Here is a 14,903-nt window from a genome sequence, read left to right as displayed (position 1 = left end):
AAAACTTACACTGCAGGCAGGAAGCACCTAGGTTATGCGCGTTGTGTTCAAAATGCTCAACGAATTCTGTTCATGGATCTTCCCACTTGCATGATGCAACAAATAACTACAGGAACACTAAATGTTTGAAACAGAAATAAAATTAAGTAATTCTTTTGAATGCGAACTGAACATTCCTTTTGATATCGTTCATTTCGTACACAAAGAAATTGATGCAAGATGAAAATTTGTGCAGCTGCACCGGATATTATTCAACTGAATTAAAGTGTTTTCACAGAGTTAACACATAAACCGAGTGTTTCCTTCAGTCCATTGGAGGGTAGTAATAATTAACAGCAACAACTATAACAACATATGTATGATTAAGCCCAAATGTTCAGCGTGTGCTGACATGACTGAAATGCACCTTAGCACCTGCATAATTGCAGAAAAAGAAAATGAGCACAAGAACGCCCATGTCTATTATTCAGGGCAGAGGAATGCCAACAGCTACAGGTTATGAATTGGGGCTGGATGGTTGCTGATCATTCATTGTTTGTAGGATTTCTTTTTGTTCATGTTGCACCTCCTATCACATATGTACAATATATATGCTTCTTTTGGGGCAAAAAAATAAACATCACTTGCTAGTCTGCATTTCATATATATTTATTATCATTCTTTCATGAATTATTTTTCATCATTTGTAATTAGTAACCAGTTCATTCCCTGCAGAACAGCCAATACCAGCCTCCATGGCTAATATCTTGCCTTGTATGCAGGAACGTGCTCGTCTATTCACCGCTTTTATCTCCAGGTTTCTAAAATATGTCCAAAATTGAAGTGTCATATGAGAAGATAATGCATCTTATGTGTGTTGTGAACCTGACATGAATTTTCACTTCACATGTTGCTGCTGTTTGCACTGAACTGGCTATGCGAAGAAGTGCAAAAAACTAAAGTGATGGCACTACTTTCCGCTGAGCCAACTTGTCATTGCATCATACTTTAATTTGTACTACATCACAAGGAAAAGAATACCATAGTGGGAGCACTTATTGTTCACTATCTTGTCAAGCAGGTGTGTGTGCAACAAGTCACTATTTTTGTGCCTGTGCAAGGATTGGTAAAACCCTAGCTCACAGAAGACTTAAGTGAAAGCAGTGGAAGAATATAGCATGACAATATAGCAGCGCAATGCATCCTAATAATTTGTATCTTCCGTAAGAAAATGCGAACATTCGAAATTTAGAATAGGAATAAAGTATTTTTGCTATCTGGCTCATATATTCAAATATGTAAAAAAATATTCAACAACTACTGATTATCAAAAAATTTCTGAGTACTAATCCCCACCAACCGAATACAGCACCAATTTTCATTTATTTTTGGCCATGTGAAAACTACACTATCATTCCAAATTACCTGTGATCAAGTTTACAATGCCAGGAAAACAGTAAAATGGCATCCTCTTCGCTTTCTTCTCAGCCATTTATTGCATGGATCGGTCACAGCAGCGCTAGGCTTACACCTCTCGAAAAAGTCTGCGAGTGGACTTTTACACAAATCACATAAATAAGGTGGACGACTATGTAGCTGCTTTAGAAAGTTCGCAGTGTGAAAAGACATGGTTTTTGTTTGATACGTAAAGTTTTGCTTAAAACCCACACCTATGGTGCCCACCCTGCCATTTTCACAGCTCTTCCTGCATTAGCTCCACCATCTTGTCTTGGTCAAATGCAATATGTGGAAAAGCCCCTTGCAGAGATTTGCGTAGGGCTCTCAAAGAAGGGCAGGGAGGGCTGAGATGTCATTGGTAGGAAAAGCGATCGTCCAAGTTCAACCTACTGCACAGTGCATTGTAATACTCGTACCTCTCCTGTGCACAGAACAGCAGGTGTGATAGTGATAGATGAGCTTCTATCGCTAGGCCAAAACATAGCCTGGCCACATAGTTTTGCTTACAAAGCTTTGCCACCAGGCTGTATATATATACCAACCGCCAAAGCTTACCTGTGAGCTTCCTTCGATGATAATTTTTAAATTTCTTTTAGAAGCACCTCGCCATTCGGTAATTAAGTGCGTTTTCCCCGCTAACATCCACAATCTTCCACCATGCTGAAAGTGTACACTGGTCATGGTGTTTTGTATTTTGTGTAATGGATCCTTCTCTCAAGGCTTCACCATATTTTTGCATATTTGGCTTCCAGTTTTTCCTTGAGTGAAGGGGAGTATTTTGTAACTCAATGTGGTAGTATTTCTTCCAGTCTTCGAGGCCCAGTTAGTGAGGTTTTATTATTCATTATGCTAAGTTATTTTTAGTTTGATCTGCTATCTGATATTTTCTTCATATTCAAATCATGTTTGAAAATTTCAATATTCACACACCTCTAATTACCAGACTCTGTCTCACAGTCCCGACGCTCATTAGCTTTCAGCATCAATAAAGTTTCGGGGGGACGGGGTCACTTATTTCCTTATGTGAAATGAATGTGAAGCATGTGTGTGAATTCTTCTGAGTCTTTCTTTGCTGCTTTCGCTGAATGAGTGCCACATGGCACTTCCTCCTGCTTGGCATACTGCTAACGCCACTTTCACGTGAAGACCGCGTGCGGACAATGTGAGCATTGAGCTCCTACCCTTCCCCTCATTTGAAGTTTCCTTTTCCCCTCATGAAATGTTGCAGACCACCTTGAATTAAAGTGACCATTCTCTGATGTTATTAATTCTTCCAACACTTTTTATGATATCATCACACTTTACATGACTAATAACATTATTGCCCATCAGTACACAGTTGCCTGCAGTTTAAGTCTGCTCATTCACTAATTGCTATTTGTCAATTAGGGGCTGCTAATTAAGTGCCACTACTATGTCCTTTACTACTTCGAGTATGGGGTATTTTGGCCATTTTATTCACTACTTACTTTTCACTAACTAGGGTTAATTAGTGCTTGCTGCTGCCTTTACTACCTCCAGTTCAAGTATCATTCATTTGATTATACTGAAAGCATTTTTGGCAGTTTTATTATCCTATTGATTAGGCGTCACAAATTAATTTTTCGATGCCTCCAATTCAAGCACTATCTATTTCATAATCAGTGCATTTTGCCATTTTTATTCATTAACTACACTTCATTAAATAGGCCACACTAATTATGAGTCGCTACTTACTCCTTTACTACCTTTCATTTCATTACGTTCAGTGCACTTCACCACTTCAGTTCACTAATTTTAACTGCTTAACTGTCATTCACTCACTACTTATGCACTGTCAATCATTATTGCTTTCTCTTCCATGAATCACAACCCCTTACTCACCAAGGACCACTGCACTCGTCCAATGCCATTGGATGTTCGCCGCCGGTGTTTCCGCCCAGGTATAGATATAATGCTTTCACATTAAAAAAGACGGACTAATGCATCTGCATACAAAAAATACAACAAAAAACTGCCCTGCAATCATGCTGACCCAATGCTGCTTTGCACACACAAAACAGCAACAGGGCTGAAGAACAAGTCGCAGCAAACAGAGATTAAATAAAAATAAATGCTGATTCCAGCACCAATGTATTTTTCATAAGAATCTATATCTTTCAGCGTGCATACAGTTCACTAAGGTTCATTGGCCGTCCTTTGCAGCCACCGCCTTGCAGTGTTCACAGCTGTGCTAAAGGTGCACAAAGCAGGATGCGTGCGAGACGACAGCAGCAAAAGTGTGCCGGCTTCTGCCAACATATTGGCATCAGTGAGGCTCTTCACAGCTGCCTCAATGCTGAAGTGCTGCTCCGCTGTGCCACGATTGGCAATCAGATGCTCCACAACTGGTCCATACAATGGTGTCGCTACCACGTTGGGGAGTAACTTCAGCTGCAAAATCCTGTTCAGCACTGTCTCGTCATAGTCAGATTTCGAGACCTACAACAAATGGAGTGAAACAAGACAACTTTCCAGCAGATCACTAGGAGTAGGAATAATTCAGCCAATAACAAAAACTGAGTAAATACCCCCTCCCCCTTTCACAAACATGTAGTAGCAGGCCAGGGGTCACCTTACTGCTAGCTGACCTTTCCACCTTTCTTTTCATTAAATCACTTTCTCTTTCCCTGTGCAACAATTTAAGTATGGGTGATGAATGTGTAAGACTAAATGCACAAGGATTTCTTCTGTAAAAATGAAAAGGTCCAGTACATATTAAACAGAGGGTGAGCTTTTTTCGCATATATAAAACTAAGTTCCACATACACGCATACATCTGCAGCTACAATGCTGCTCCGTGGACTTTCAGCTTCTTATATACCCTTATTCTGACACATCATTTTTATCTGACTACAAAAATGAAGCTGCAAAAGCACACGGGAACCATAGTATAAAGAGCATTCAGACATATTACATAAAAAATACTATTCTGAAGGCCTTGAGCTGCATAGCATATATGAAAGGGAAAACAGTATATGACGTGATTATGCAACTGGGTGTTGTTAGTGCATTTGTAACAGCATACATTTAAGCATACAGATAACCTCATGTGGCAAGCAAAACTGTCCTAACTGTTAAAATATGCAAACATTTCTTTTTAAAATTTCATAACTTAGCTATGACAATGACACATATGGGGTCACTTACCTGGTCAACAACCCTGAGTACTGCTAGTGCATCATTATGAAGCTGTGTAAGGTCAGTTTGAAGAAATGACCTAAGTATGTGAATCAAGCTGTTTTTCTTCTGAAGCTCGCCAAAAATATAACGGCAACACTGCAACAGACAAAAAAAGGCATTTGATAATTTCTTAACAGCTAACAACACGAAATTTCAAGAAACCAAGTGGTTCTGCACATGTGAACTAACAAAACAAATTGACAAAATATACACCCAAATGATTCAATGCAATCAGTATTTTTTATCAACATCATTTGAGGTCAACAAAAGTGAAACAGGTGTGTTGTCTGAAGTTCAGCCACATAGTATAGTGCTACTATTTTTTGCTTGAGCAAAGCTTGTGTAGCAAATGAGACAACAATGAACTTCAAGAATGTTAATAAAAAATTATCACTTTTGCTTAGGTTCAGAACAACATTAAAGTATAAATTTCAGTTGTTTCAAACATGGTAACATGTATAAAGCTTCACTTCCTATACCATATTTACTCGCATATAACCAGCACAAAAATGATAAAAATAAAAATAAATGCGTGTAAAAAATCGAGGTGCAGGTTATTTGAGAATTCTTTTTAAGGAGGGAGGGCGGTGGCTATATGGCAATGCGCGGGCTCCCCGTGTATTCCGCCATTCCCATTGTCATCGATGCTTGTCAAGCCGATAAAGAGCCAACAAAAGGCATAGCCAAATCCACACCCATAGCATAGTCTGTTCACATGGAGTAAAGTGCCTAGAACATACTGGCACTATGCATGGAGGAAGAAAAAACTAGAAGGTAGTGCCGTGGCGAATGGGTGAAGCCTAGCCATAAAAAATATAATGGAAAGCATCATGGGAAATTAGTCAACAATGAGTATCCTGTAATGCGTACTCCTCGAGAAACAAAACGTTTGCTTGTCACGGCACGTGCATGAATTGTTCGAGACGAAAATCGACTGTTTCGTTTAGGAAATGGAGACCTCAAATACATGTGCTGCTGCAGCCAGTTCGCCAGGCATGCAACATTTTTCGAATCTGTAATCCTCCCGACGAATCCGTGGACGAAAAGGCTACATGCAGTTTTCACCAGTGTGCCTATAAACATGGAGTACAATGCAGCATTTGTAAACAAAGTAACTTATGCACTACGACGAGGTGCACAACTTTTGGTATTCCATTCCAGCAGGCTTTCCGCTGGAGCATCCAAAGTCGCTAAAGAATACACTGTACCCTGTCGTGTTTGAGTCTAGTAACTATGTTTGCTAATTTCACAAGAATCATTGCGTGCAAGAGAGAGAAGGGAACGGCGTCAGAGAAGGTTGCCTTGTGGAGGTTGCACGCCCTTCCTCCTGGTTTTTTTTTCTTCCTCAATATCTGTTTATTCTTCACGCCATTGGTCATGCTTTGTTCAGCCAGCGGTTGTTGGGCTTTTTGTCTGGTGCTGCTTCAACACCCAGTCAATCCAGTTTGCACGGTTGACCTGCTTTGTTTTGGCACCATGAGTGCGACTCGGCCGACGGCCTTTATGCTCCCACACCGACGGGATGCGTGCGAAGGTCCGATATTCCACTGCTCTGTCAGTGGATCGTGCATGCGCTGAAAACGATACTGGCTGACTTGGTGCATAAGAGCTTCAAAAAATGTGCCCTCAGTAACAGTTTGGATGGTTCCGAGGACGACTATGTCTTTGAGAGTGGCGACGATAGAGAATCAAATAACCAGTGATGTTGTGGCCGTTGTCTGAATAAATGTTCTGAAAACGAAGTGATTGAGTGTGCAGTTGTATCTTTCTAGTGCTCATTTTTTTTTTTTCCCCACATAAACATGTGGGTTATACTCGAGGACTCCCCCCCTCCACAGAGTTCAAAGCTAGGGGTGCGGGTTATAAGCGAGTGAATACGGTACTATTAGAAAAAACTCCATCAAAGAAGTTTCTCATGCCATCCTCGGGTGAAAGTCAGCAACAATACAGAAAGTGCGCTAACCAATAAGTGATTTTGCTACTATTTCTGCTTCTAAGCAAAGGCTGTGGAGGCCGCCTGTGCAACGTTGCCTTACATTTTACCGAATAAATTAAATGCATGATGAAAACGAATTGAGGGTTTTATACAGGTATATAAAATGCAAGACCTGCAGGCAACAACAATGCACAAATACTCACTGCTAAATTGAGGTTACAGTTCTTCCTAGCGTCCAAAAACAGTTTTTCAGCAGCATCCAGAGCCGACTTTCCATCACATATAAGGAGCAGCTGGCCTATTAAACGAGTCCAAGGATTCTTCTCTGGATCTCTGAAAAGCCATACAGCAGTAGGGAAGTGAAAATGAGTGGAAAAAATATATATTCACCAATAAATATGCACATTTCACAGCAGCTATGCAATGCATATACATACTAGGATGCATCTCTTGCAAGCCAAGGTGTTTTCATGTGTTGTTATGGTAACATGCAGATAAGTTAAAGCGTTTCACTGTATCAAGGCATTTATGTCAAATGACACCTCATATGAACCTCCAACATGAGTATTTTGCTGGAAGTGATTGCTTTAGAATGTTGTTCGGGCATGTAAAGCCATAATGGCTAGATGCAGACTAAACCGCTGCTTTTTGCAAGCCAGAAAATTTGGTAGTTCTGTGCCTTTATGATCAAACACCAATCTTCTCTGCACTTACTGGCACCATTACCCTTCAGAAGAACAAGAAGCCATAAGCATTCATACTGACTTGTATAAGAGCGCAAAAGATTTGTAGAGATGGTCTTTGTGAGTATTGAAGTGAAATTAAGAAGGCCTGTGTGGACCGTACAATTTATAAATTTCAAAAATTGTTCTCCACAACCGATATGAGCAACGTCTCAACACGTGTTCTTAGCCACCCTTCTATTTTGGTGTAGAGTGAGGAATCTCGGCCAATCTTACCTTGCACGCCTATGTGATGTGGTGGGACCAGGCAGAGAGAGAAAGGGTGTGATTGCTATCTGTTTTCTTTAATTTTTTCTTTCTCACATGTTGGTATGTATGAGTTGACGGGGGAGAGCAAGAGCACTGGTTTTAACTGCCAATAACTGATTTTAATGAGGACAGCTTTAACATTTTTGTGGTGCGGTGAAGAGTGGTGGAATGCAGATCACTTGAGAGCCTTTTGATATGCTGACAAATGTTGTTTTATGTCTGCTTCTCTTCTGAGTTCTGGTTCGTTGTGCTCTTAGAAATATGCCATGGCGTTGTTAAATATTAAGAGCATTTTGCTACTAGAAATAGGTGAACCAGAAATGTGCCCGTTTACCTTATCCATAAATCACTGGGCACTCATTTGTGTTCAGTGACTACACCACACCACATTATTTTGTATGAAATGCCAACTTTCACCAAAAAACCACCAAATAACTTAAACGAAGTCACTCAGGAAAAAGAGGTTAGTCATTTTGATGTAGGGATTTTAAGCGCAGACAAAGACAAGGATAAGAGAGGTGACACACGCACACAAGCGCTGTTCTTTGTTCAAGCTTAAAATCTCTACATTAAGATGAACAACCAACTCGCCCGAATAGAAGTTTTAATGAAGGTTAGTCATTTGTGACTGGAAATACGATAAAAGCGAGTCTATGAGCCAATATTCTGCCACAGTGCCAAAGTGCTCTCTACTTACGCACAGGAGGCTGCTGTCACTGAGGTACATATCCCTCAAGCAGCGTTTACAGCGGTGTCCTCATAAAGCTAAGATGAAACACAATGCAAAGACAACTATAAAAGAGTAAAAAGCCAAACGAAAGCAAAGAGTGAGGGTCCATACACTTGTGACATAGATTCCAAAGGGTCACCACACTGAAGCAGTTTGCCAAGGACAGCAAAGCCTGACAGTGTGCTGCACCGATCGAGGAGTTCGTCAAACATGGCCTGCCTCGTGTCAGCATCCAGCGTGGTGCATTCGTCCAGCTTTCAAGAAAATACAAAAACATGAGAAGGATTAGATAAAGAAGACATACATGTACAGCTCATGTGTGCCATGAATTGCCATCTTGAGCTGCAGTTGCTTCAAGCATAAAATCGAGATGCTGTAGCAAGATACAACTTGGTCTGCAGTGAGGATCATACTGAATTCTTCAGTGACAAAAATCAGTTCATTGTTAATCTCCCTAACATAAATTAAAAAAAGAAAATTGTACCAAAGTGGCTCAACTAAGATTTGTACTGGATGGGCCCAACTTGCTGCAAACCAGACACAGAGTACCCTAAAATACAGTATGAGCTGGGCTCATCAGGAGCCAGGAATAACAGCTGGCTTGTGACGAGTTTGGCTCAACTTGGGGGATAAAACTTTTTGTTACATCAGTCTCTGCTGGGGTGGCTCGGTGGTTATGGCCCTGTACTGAGTGATGTCGGTGCGCACTCAATTACCCTAGGCATCCGAAATTATCTGGAGCCCTCCACTATGGCATATCTCATAGCCTGTTGTTACTTTAAGATGTTGAGTTCCATTAACTAAACTGAGTCTTAAGTTAACCATCAGAAGAAATTGTAAGCTCGAGAATATTGGTGCCTCTGGCTTGTTTGATATAGTCAAGCATCAAAAAGCTGATTTTGTTTACTGTTGTGTTTGGCTAGTAGAGTGTTACAGAATATTGTGGACCATAGTCCACAGTAACCAACTGTTTGTTAGTGTTGTATCTTACTATAATGTTTAAACGACGAGTTTAACAAAGAAAAAAACCAAGAGTGATATCAAAGCTTATCAATAGAGGAGAAGGCATAAAAGAACGCTACGCTAATTCTTTTTTTTTTTTTTGCACACATGAAAGAGAGTGCAGAAGCAAAAAGATTTTCATCTGTCCCTTTCTGTGCTACCTCTTTGTTAATAGTGAATTAACAAATTCCAATTTTCATTTTACTCCTTTACGAAGAAATCAATACAGATGGTATTTTTACAGAGCATAAAGATAGCATGGCTCTAGTTTCTAAATGAAAATTTGTTCCACACTGCTCAATAAAAACTTGGTTACAGTATTTCTCTTTAAATGTATGACCATAAAAGGCTAAAAAAGTATCAAGGAGATAAATATATTCTTCACATCTTTACAATGATGTTCCTAGAAGCCCCCTGAGCACATTTTGGGAATAAAAGGTAACTTGAATTTGTTCTATTTATAAATATGATTTTCTTCACTGCATTTTAGAAATTGTAATGATTCTGGGCAACAGAACGACAACAATAGTAGTGCCTTGAACCAACTGAAGCTAACACTGAGATCAAGTAACCCTGAGGAAATATAGTGGGCTGATAAAGTTTCTGTTTCTACAGGCTGCATCTTTCTATAGACCAGATTCTTTTACCCTTGCACGCAGGCTGCTAGCACGCTTCTAGTCTCGACCCTAGGCACCATCTGTTGAGTGTGCGCGGCCCAGGAACTGCGGGTGGTGCGGGCGCCTCGCGTATACGTGTTCGTGAGCAAGCGTTCTTCAATTATGTCATTAACGCGCTCTGCCATCTATACTTCGTCTCACAAGATATCTGCAGCACTGCGAAAGGCAGAGGAGGCCTTGCAATTGTGCTCCAAGTGCCTCTCGCCATTGACCACTATAATAGAGAATTGTGCTCCTACTGTCACTCCCGCCAATTTGGGGGTGAGAGGCGTATAGGAGCACAATTGCCTATTGTAGTGCACATGATCCTGATTGGACCGGGGTGCCTCTGCTTTTCTGACGAAGTATATATACATGCAGGTGCGTGCTGTGCATCGTTTTCCCTCTTCTAGAAAGTACTGTAGTAATTTGAAGCGGACTGTTCCCTCATTTACGCAATATCCGAGGGTATTCACCAAGCGGGTTACGAACTGGAAAGCACCGTTTATATGCAGCAATGCGTTGGTGTCTTTTTTTTTATTTTCGTGGCTGCCCTTCACATGTAATAAATGAATAACTTTTTTTTTTTTTTTTTTGCCTTTTGATTTTGTGCATGTGATGCATATTTTTTTGTCTTTTTTTATTGTAACAAGATCAGCGAACTTCGTGCTGAAGGTTGCTTAGGCAAAACGCTTATGTTTTTGGTCATCAGTGGTTTGTCATTGGCTTTCTTTTACTGTTCCTTTTTGGGAATCTAAGCATGACCACCAGCAATACAAATTGTTATTTCCGTATTTCAGAGAGAAGTTGAGTGGAAAATGGTTGAGCGCAGTTGGTATCTGCCTGAGGCGCAACGAATAAACACAATATCATTACAGGATCTGACGTTGGCCCAAATGGGTGCGGAGCGGTTTCACACATGCCAACAGCTTCGAAATAAAATTTTACTCATCTTCTGGCTGCAGAAGTTGCGAGATACTATCTTTACTTTGTAAATATTTATTCAAGACTTATAACTGATAGGGAACACTGTTGTGCCACACAGCAATGGCTCAGTGGTTGGGACTCTTGATTACAGAAGCCCGAAGACGTAGGTGCGACCACGGCAGCGACCGCTGCGCTTCGATGAAGGTGAAGCGGAAGGCTCCCATGTAGCGCGTAATGTCAGCGCCCGTTAAAGAGCAGCTGGTTGAAATTTCTGGAGCACTCCCCTATGGCGTGCATCATAGCTGATGCCATTTTGAGATTCTAAACTTCATATCCCATATGCTTTAGCTAGCATTTCTTTGCTCCTTTTTTTTTTTGGCATGTACGACTACTATGTGCGTGCAGGATTTAAAAAGATGTATTATGCATCACATGCAGGCTCAACAGTTTCATGGACATTTTATAGATATTCCAGGCATTAAAAACAATCTTAATGCAACAGCGATTAGAAATAATGAGCAATCTTAATGCAACAGCGATTAGAAATAATGAGCAACAAAACTTGCCCGCTGTTAGCTTGGCACCACAGATGAGCACAAAGCGATGATTTTTTATGTGACTGGCGCACCACCCGCAGGCGACAACACAGAGTTTAATTGGTGAGGTTCACCATGGCCGGCAGGAAGCGTGAAGAGCGCTATGGAACTGGCCGGAGTTATATATGAGCTTGCACATACGAGTAATGCTTGCAGTTGTTTAGAAAAGCATTTTTTTTTTTCGGCTGCAGGGTACCGAAACAGCAGCATTAGTGTTGCTGTGTACTGAGTACCAACACAATAAACTTGAATGTAACACAAAATCCCATAAATAATGCGTCGATTTTAACTCTATGACAACGCAAATAAGCTTGCTCCTGCACAACTGGGCAGTGAAAATATTTGGCAACATTCTCTAGGGCCCAAAGGCAAGCTAATCGCGGTTACCATGCAGGCGTGGCCGCGGAGATCCCCAGCCCCGCAATCCTCAAGGAAATTCTTGGGCGGTGGCGCGCCAGTCGCCACAAAATGGCCGCACCAGAGAACGGCTGAAGAATCTGGTCTATAGACGCTGACGCAGAAGATGAGCGACCAAGAATGCAGTAAATGCGACCTGTAGCTTCACACAACCTACCTCATAGTCTGGCCATTCGGACCAGATCAACGTCTGTACTTGAAGTAGGAGTAAGAGATTCTCATCATCACTGCTCAGTGAGACGTTCTGAAAAATGTGCGACATGCAGCATCAGAACCTTTCGGTGTTTCAGGTGGTACAGTGCACAGTTATGTACAGGAATTAACACTTCATTGCATTTGAGAATAATGCGAACACTACAAGCATATTAAAATTTAACACAAATGCTTACGTCTTTGGATATCTAGAGTAAGAGAAAAAGAAGACAGAGGTTACAGTAAGCTCTCCATCAGAGAAGCAATGGCATGTTCAAAAGTCATTATATTATGCCTAAGGAGCCAAGCAATTCACTGATACAATGCAATATTGCTACAAAACTAATGATATGTAGTTTCGATTATTTCAGCCATAAACACGTAATGATATGTAGTTTCGATTATTTCAGCCATAAACACGAGTGTTTGTCAATTGACATATCGCCATGAAGCTTCATAAAGAAAGACTAACCAGCCAAGAAAATGCACATAGGAAAAAACAGGTGCAGAAAGAAAGAGGCTGGATTTTTTCATGCAATGCATCAACCAGCCCGACATGTTTTACTGAATTAAGCTTCATAATTTTGAGTTTTTCATATTCCCTGGTCAAAGTCATGGAACAAGGCATTATCATTCCATTTGTGAAGCGAGAGATGAGCAGGCTGCTCTGCAGTGGCTGCAGTCATGTGCAACTATTTCCAGATTGTTCAAGATTGTCACAGGTATTATAAGTGCCTTCTCTCAATGATTCATTGCGACCTTTGAACTCAGGGCAACTGGCAGCCACACTGATCCTGGTCTCAGCAGCTGCCAAATGCAATTAAAGCCATTGTTGCCAAATTACTTCTGTTTGCGGGCACAAATTTTCCCACACAAATTTTCCCAACAAATGATGACCGTTGTCTGCCGTTTGCGTCATTGCCTATGCTGTTATCCCGTCTATCTGACATTTGACCAGAGGATGAGAAAAAAACAAACATCACAAATATTTGCAACAATATAGCTCGGTCGTACCCACTATAACCAGGTGCTTAGAGGAGTAGAGTTCCCGTAGACTAATTAATAAAAAAATAAATAAAAAAGAAAAAAAAAGACGCGTAGAAAACTGGAGCAGCAGTTTGCCATGACGCAGAAATGCAAACAGCAGAAGTACCTTCTCGAGTATCTCCAACACCTTGAGTCGCACATGAATTGCAACGCTGCTGTCCAGGCAGAATGGCCGCAGCAAGTCAAGTACCATGTCACCAACAAACATATCTTCGCTGTGAAGGCAAGAAAAAAAAAATATCAGGAATATAATAGCAAGCACACCTCAAAACGCAAGTCTTGTTAAAGGTTACCTTTAGCAATGAAGAAAAGAATGAAAAACAAAAGGCTGCAGTAAGTGGAGCCACAGTGTGAAAAAATTTGCTCCATGTGTTTGTAACCAAATAAAAAAAAACGACAGCATAACAAATGTCTTAACTGGCAAAGAAAAAGGAAAGGAAAGTTATTGATAAAAAAGAAAGAATGTTCCTGAAATTGCCAAATTAAAATGAACTTTACATTTGCACACTGCACCAATGAGTGCACAGAAGAGGTTTCAGGGAGACAAGTGATACAAAGCCTTACAAAGCACTACAAGACAGTCAGCAGTGCTAAAGAAAACACAAAGGCTGAAAAGAAAAGGGACTTATTAGGGATACATGTATGAAAGAAACCGAAAGTCAATGAAACTAAGGAAGGTATTTGGGACAGCTTTTTTATTGTTTTTTTTGGCGTCTCTCATAGCCTGAGTAACTTTGAGATGTTAAACCCCATAAACTAAACTCTATAGATTTTATGGTAGTGGATGATTTGCATATGTAATTAGCTACATAATAATATTATACGAACGATAATATTACAGAAAGTAAATGAAAAGATAACCACACGCTGCCAGTGGAATCCAAGCCCATGACCTCTGCATACTATAAGCAATGCTTTGCAAACTTAACTATAGAAGTGGCTGCCTCCCTTTTGACTTTCGAATGTAAACATGTGTATAGCCTACCCTTGAGAATAACCACAAGTACCGTACCACCCATGTTCAGGGTTGGTGTGGAATGTGCTGTCACACCGCGAGTGCCTTGCAGAATGTGGTCAAATGAAGAGAATGGAAGGTGTGTGAAAAACCTCCTTTTCTACATAAAGGTACCTTAAAAAAAAAAAAAAAAGAAAAGACCTTTCCCAATGCTTACCTTGGCTCTAATAACTGTTGACTTCTTTCAATACATCTAACGATGTGAAGCCATTTATGTTGCTTATAACATGAAAAATGTTAATTGTAAGACTGTGAATAAAGAGCATAAAATATGAGCTAAACCGATTTTGCTACAGAATTATATCAGGCGACTTTTTATCTTTTGCGATAGATAGCACAAACTTTTTCAAGATGGCATGGGAGAGATAGACATGTACAGGATGGGTGCTCGTCCTGTACAAGTTGTACAAGTTAATGCTATCCACTACGAAAATGCTGAACCAACTAGCCCCGACTGCTGCCTTATTATAGAGATTAATTATTGAATGCTTAATTAACTGAAATTGACAATAATGCCATGTGAAGAGATGCCATTTTATAAGTGTGCAATGTGTGAAAGAAAACTCAATGAGCTTTGAGATAATCAAAATTTCGAGCCACATTCCCGATCAAATAAATTTAAAAAGGGGCTAATCTTTGATGTTGATGGGCTTTAATTTCAAAATAAAATTATAAATTGCTGCAGATATAATCAGTGACAATAATTAATGTGAAATAATTAACTGTTAACATTAATTATTGGTTTTGTAATATGA

The 14,903-nt window shown here is 40.3% G+C and overlaps 1 protein-coding gene across 1 annotated transcript in view; it reads right to left on the bottom strand.

Moving 5' to 3' along the window:
* Positions 1-3,521: 3,521 nt before the first annotated feature.
* The window catches only part of LOC146199313 (NBAS subunit of NRZ tethering complex-like), a 95,883-nt gene continuing 84,501 nt past the window's right edge, over positions 3,522-14,903 (bottom strand). The window contains exons 52-57 of the mRNA XM_084594782.1: positions 13,240-13,348; positions 12,052-12,138; positions 8,408-8,550; positions 6,778-6,907; positions 4,606-4,734; positions 3,522-3,897 (exon numbers count right to left, since the gene is read on the bottom strand). Of these exons, the coding sequence (XP_084450908.1) occupies positions 3,595-3,897; positions 4,606-4,734; positions 6,778-6,907; positions 8,408-8,550; positions 12,052-12,138; positions 13,240-13,348 (901 nt within the window). The 3' untranslated portion in view covers positions 3,522-3,594. The remainder of the gene's footprint in view (positions 3,898-4,605; positions 4,735-6,777; positions 6,908-8,407; positions 8,551-12,051; positions 12,139-13,239; positions 13,349-14,903) is intronic.

The sequence above is a fragment of the Amblyomma maculatum genome, chromosome 2, assembly GCF_055883805.1.
Source record: "Amblyomma maculatum isolate TAMU_Amacu chromosome 2, ASM5588380v1, whole genome shotgun sequence".
Classification (NCBI taxonomy): Eukaryota; Metazoa; Arthropoda; class Arachnida; order Ixodida; family Ixodidae; genus Amblyomma; species Amblyomma maculatum.
This window is presented reverse-complemented; position numbering and strand designations above follow the sequence as displayed.